Source organism: Apium graveolens, chromosome 6 (assembly GCF_009905375.1).
Source record: "Apium graveolens cultivar Ventura chromosome 6, ASM990537v1, whole genome shotgun sequence".
Lineage (NCBI taxonomy): Eukaryota > Viridiplantae > Streptophyta > Magnoliopsida > Apiales > Apiaceae > Apium > Apium graveolens.
In genome coordinates this window covers 180,608,472-180,613,693 of record NC_133652.1, presented here as the reverse complement: position 1 = coordinate 180,613,693, position 5,222 = coordinate 180,608,472, and the positions used below count along the sequence as shown (strand labels likewise).

Sequence of the window (5,222 nt, the reverse complement as noted above, 5' to 3'; positions counted from 1 at the left end):
AATCATGAGATTCTTGTGTTTATAAAACACGTAATTGAATATGAATTTTCGATATGAGAGAAAGGATGATTCTGTCAACAACAGATTTCTATCTGTAAGAAAGGGTTATTAAGTGACGCCTCTTGACAATGCTCCACCCGATCTGGGAATCATCTGATTATTGATTATTGATTTGAAATATTTAATTTAAAAGGAAGAATCTCTTTATAATATGATTATGATTGTAACGTAATATAATCCCTCTAAAATTAAATAATATCAAGTAGTAATTGGCCAATGACACAACGGGCTCGTGTCGGTCATAGCCTTCCAACATGATAGAAAAGTAGTTCTTATTTTTGAATCATTGTCGGTTCGTGCTACAGCCAAGGGCTTTGATTTCGAAATAAGAAATACTTGTCTATTACATAGAGATGTGTACATTGAATAAGAATCTAAAGGTCGGTACGTGCTACAGCCGTGGGCCTTTGGGGACTGATTCAACTGTACGGAATGTTGGGTTAGACTTGACTTAGAATATTGAGTTTGTCGTGCTACAGCCGAGACTCAATTATTCAAGAGGCTAAAGTATGATTAGGGAATAACATGAGATGTAATTGACAAGAGTTGTCTGCCTATTGAACATTACATGGCGGTTCGTGCTATAGCCGGGGTCGTGTAATGGAATGTAGGATCCCTATTCCCACTAGCATTATGAATGCTTAATTTTTCACGTAGGGGGTTGAATAAATTAGATAAACTAGTGGGAGCCACTTATGAATAAAAACCCGATTCATATAGTGTTTCGAAATGAAATCGAATATTTGCTAAGTGTTGTTATGTGTTTATCATTTACAGATTTACTTTGTACGTTATGTCTTCTGCACTATCACTCAGGAGCATACTAGATGCTCACAAATTGACTGGTCCTAATTATGCTGACTGGCTTCGAAACTTGAGAATTGTTCTCAGGATTGAGAAGCTGGAATACGTGATTGACTCACCTAAGCCTACTGAACCTGCTAGTGATGCACATAATGATGAACATGTTGTGTATCGTAAGTGGATAGATGATGCAAATGTTGCTCAATGCATCATGCTAGCTTCCATGAACATTGAGCTACAGAAGCAACATGAGCATATGGATGCTCACACCACTACACCATAGATGGTCTATAGCAACAACAAGAAAATGTTATAACAGGCCCAAAAAAATGTTACCACAGCCAAAAAAAGCCCTAAGGTAACATAAAAATTAAGTTGCTTTTTTTCGAGTTACCTTTGACCCCTAAGGTAACATTCCTTTTGCCCTACTGCAACCTTGAATTTTATGTTACAATAGGCTTCAAAGGTAACATCAATGTATGTCTATAGTATCAAACTATACATGTTACCTTTGCACTTAAAATTTGCAAAAAAAAATGGGCCCCACATGTAAGGCCACTGTGGGCCCCACATGTGGGTCACCAAATCATTATAACAATTTTTTCCCTACTATAACAGCTTTTTAATAATTTGTATTATATTATACTAATTTGTTTGTAATATTGAAGTACCCAATCTAACATATTTTTCAAAAAAAAATTTGACATGATTTTTTTGTAAATTGAACATGCCATAAACCTGTTTTTCATACAAGTCAATAAAATAAACAATTCAAACCACCAAACTTCAAATCGGTACAAACCCCCTCCAAATACTACTTTAGTTTTCACATAATTACCATCAACTCCACATAATCCAAAAAACAGGTACATAGTCTATAATCTAGGACGATATCAACTAAAATTTGACAATCAGTTTGACAATAATTTAGCAAGGAACGAGCTATTCTGATCTGTTCCTGCACATCATTATTTTCTGATTCAGAGGATAAAGTAGCATCCTGTTTAGCCACTGCAGGAAACAAATCAGTGAATGTAAATCCTAAGTAAAAGAGTGCACCAGAATCAATTAAAGACTAGATATATAAGACTGAAAGAAAAATCCAGGATACAAAGAAATTTTTTTTTACAACACATTAACATTACATACACATATTTATTAGATTAGATTACAAATAAAATACACAGGAGTATTTTGCATTGAAGTGTTCCAAAAAATATTTGTTTACCCAAAAAAATCAAGAATCTCAGCAACCTGATCTGCCAAGTCATCACAGCTAACACAGGGTCATTAGTGCTCATAATAACAGCTCCCAACTGCAATAACTCTTGAATATAGTACTAAATAAGAAACAATGTGATTGGTGGTGCAAAAAGGTATTTAAGCACAAGCACAGATTTTGCAAGAATAATAAATTGAACAATTAAGTTGTTGAAGTACTGACCTTATGCCCAGGAGGACTAATGTGATAAATGCAAAATTTATGGAGTAGCAACGAAAATGTTTCTGGACATATTAACAGCCCTTCAAAACAGAACATATCTGCTTAATCACATACAAAAGGAAGAAAGAGATTTTAAGCAATAGTAGTTTTTTTAAATAAATTCCAAGCGCCCAAAAGCTAGGTAATATAACATAAGATATATTTTAATTCTTTGCAGAATAGATTTGTTACTGAAATCTTTATATTTGCAATAAAATAATGGATAAATATCGTGTCTGCAGTGCGCAGGCTTATAGCAAGTAACAGACCAATGCACAGACTACATAGAATATAACCTAAACAAACAGCTTTACATTTATATCTAAGCAGATCACCTGTACATTTATATTTAAGCAGATCATATAATCAAAACCAAAACTAAAACAACAAAGTCATCTTGGGACAGTCAAACTGAAATTCATTACAGTTTTGCCTTCATAAATTATTATATTTTTCGCAAAATTAACACAAAATCCAAAAAAAAATCAAAGTAAGATAACAACATCAGTGAGGTAAAGCACATGATCCTTTGGATATGAATCATCTAAAAATGGCTTTGTTGCAGTCAAAGCATACCCGTGAATTTCATCATAGACCATTCTTTGCACAAGATCACTTAGAACCTACAGCGACAGTCCAACTAATCAAATATAATATGTCAAAAGTAACCAAAACTTATGAATAATAATCGAATGCACACCACTTCAAGGTGAAACCTGAAAACTAACCGTATAAACTTCATTGATAAACATGCAGAAATTTGTGGTATCTGCATCATTGCCACTTAAATCCAGATGGCAAGATTTCATGAAGTTATAATAAGTTTTCTTGATCTGCTCTGGCGTGGCATCTGGAATCTGTTCACATACAGAAAAGATAGTATAGTGTATCAGCATTATGTACATCGTATATAACATCAACATATGCAAAAACTACTACTTTAGATTGGAACTCATCCGATTGCAATTCACAAGTTGAATAATATTAAAAAACCAGGTTCTGATGACAGTGATTTCACTAACAAGAAAAGTCAGATACATATTTGTAAACCGTGACAACTCAGCCATCATTCAAAGATGGTACTGATTTCACTCATAGTAGTGACTCTACAAAATTATGCACTTCACTTTTTCACATTTATTAATAAAAATATGACTGATCACAATTTGTTAATAAGAACTGGCACAACCACTTGCTAAAAGATTGTAACTTTACTTTGATCATAAAACCAATTCAGTTTTTAAAGATAATTTGCTAAGGCACCTCGAAAAGTAATGATGCTTCTCAGCACTGGCTTTCACCTAAAAATCGCTTCATGAGCACAGGCCAAAAACTGTAAAATGAAAGCCCTTTTATATGTTACAACTCATAATACATTACAACTCATATAATAGCAGTAGATGCACAAAATTGAACTAGTTATGTGTCAAAATATTTTCTATTTTTATATATGAATTTACTTTTTATCACGCACAATCTCATAAATACTCCGAGATAGCCCTTAAATTACTAACCTGGATTCCGACTTCGCAATATACTTTTGACTAACAATATTCAGGTAAGACATATTATCAAATACATTAAAATGGCATGCAACTGCATTTTTCTTTAATCCCCTGCTTACCTAACCACTAATCACAACTACAAACATATAAATGATTACATTAATATCCTAGATTAGGTACTACTAACCAAAACTATAAGCTTGAATTTACTTACACCATTATAATATAACAAACTGACATATAAAGACTAACATATGCATCTATTAGATTGATTAACAGAATATACAGAAATTAAAACCCGAAAAGTTGCGAAAAACTACCTTTGGAGAAAACAGGGGTTTGTCCACTGAGTTGCTCCAACTCCTATATATAATCAATTGAAAACATATACAAAATGATAATTTAGCAACAAACATCTATACACACATAATTACATATAAATAATGTATGTATATATCACCACTCGGCAACGGAGATATTGAGAACGAGCTTCTGAACCTTGATCTCTCTCATTGGATTTGCTAATTTTCTATCGGACGCATATTATTATGTACACATTTAAACAATTAAATTGAAATTGAGATAAAATTAAGATGTAATTTGTAATTAGAGCTATGAGTTGTACGATTGTACGTACCATTCCCATGTTGAGACAGTGAGATTGGCGAAGCGGTGGCGAACCGAGACGATGGAGAAGATGTGGAACCCTGTCGCTTATACCATTGAAACAGACCACCAATCTCCGCAAACATCTACAAACAAATAAACATATAAAAAACAATAACACACAAAAACCCTAATTGTAAGACCCAATTTGGAAAAATACCCTAATTGAGAAACCCGATTGCAGAAGAAGAACCGATTAAAAAATAAGAAGACCCGATATTAGTGAAGCCCCAAACCAATTGTGTTGAGAAACAAGAAGATTCGGTTGAATCCTTCTGCAGTGAAACCCCAAATCCGAGCTAATCTATAATTCAGTTCAATTGAAAACTGAGAGATACCGAGAGAGAGATATGTTTAGACTGATAGAAACCCTAGCTTGAGTCCAATTAGCGACTCGGCGAGAGAAAATGAGGGAGAATGAGAGAGAATGAGAGGGAGATAAGAATATGTCTGAATTTTTACCGCTTCTCCAAAATTTTTGAGCCCGCCTGATTGAAAGCCCAGCTAATTTCATTTCTTTTTTTAATAAATTTTAAGTTTTAATAGTGTTTAAATTTTTTATTGATAAAAAATTATCAATTATTAATTAATACAGTTTTATAAAATTTTTAAAAAATATATTTTATCAATTTTAACTAATATTAATATTTTTGCTTAATTATATTATAAAAATTGATTAATTTTCATGTCAAATAGTTATATAT

The 5,222-nt window shown here is 32.8% G+C and overlaps 1 protein-coding gene across 8 annotated transcripts; it reads right to left on the bottom strand.

Annotated features, from left to right (window-relative positions):
* Nucleotides 1-1,646: 1,646 nt before the first annotated feature.
* LOC141668372 (uncharacterized) lies at nt 1,647-4,916 on the bottom strand. 8 transcript variants are annotated; one of them, XR_012553024.1, is made up of 9 exons: nt 4,679-4,916; nt 4,490-4,604; nt 4,313-4,381; nt 4,173-4,215; nt 3,076-3,204; nt 2,924-2,970; nt 2,309-2,406; nt 2,093-2,180; nt 1,647-1,875 (listed from the first exon to the last, which is right to left on the bottom strand). XR_012553024.1 is itself a non-coding variant. In XM_074475234.1 (8 exons), exons 5-8 carry the CDS (start codon nt 2,937-2,939, stop codon nt 1,691-1,693), a joined length of 387 nt encoding a protein of 128 aa, XP_074331335.1. In that variant the 5' UTR covers nt 2,940-3,204; nt 4,173-4,215; nt 4,313-4,381; nt 4,490-4,604; nt 4,679-4,916; the 3' UTR covers nt 1,647-1,690. The 8 variants fall into 8 exon arrangements, 6 of the variants coding, with proteins under 6 accessions (XP_074331335.1, XP_074331338.1, XP_074331337.1 ...); XR_012553023.1 differs by having other exon boundaries at nt 2,309-2,388; XM_074475234.1 differs by having other exon boundaries at nt 2,924-3,204.
* Between the last annotated feature and the right edge of the window lie 306 nt (nt 4,917-5,222).

Excerpts from the sequence above, each read along its gene's own strand:
- LOC141668372 (XM_074475234.1), bottom strand. Across the intron at positions 2,181-2,308 it reads TTAGTCCTCCTGGGCATAAG|TTGGGAGCTGTTATTATGAG; the intron begins GTCAGTACTTCA and ends GAGTTATTGCAG. Across the intron at positions 1,876-2,092 it reads GAGATTCTTGATTTTTTTGG|TGGCTAAACAGGATGCTACT; the intron begins GTAAACAAATAT and ends TGTTTCCTGCAG.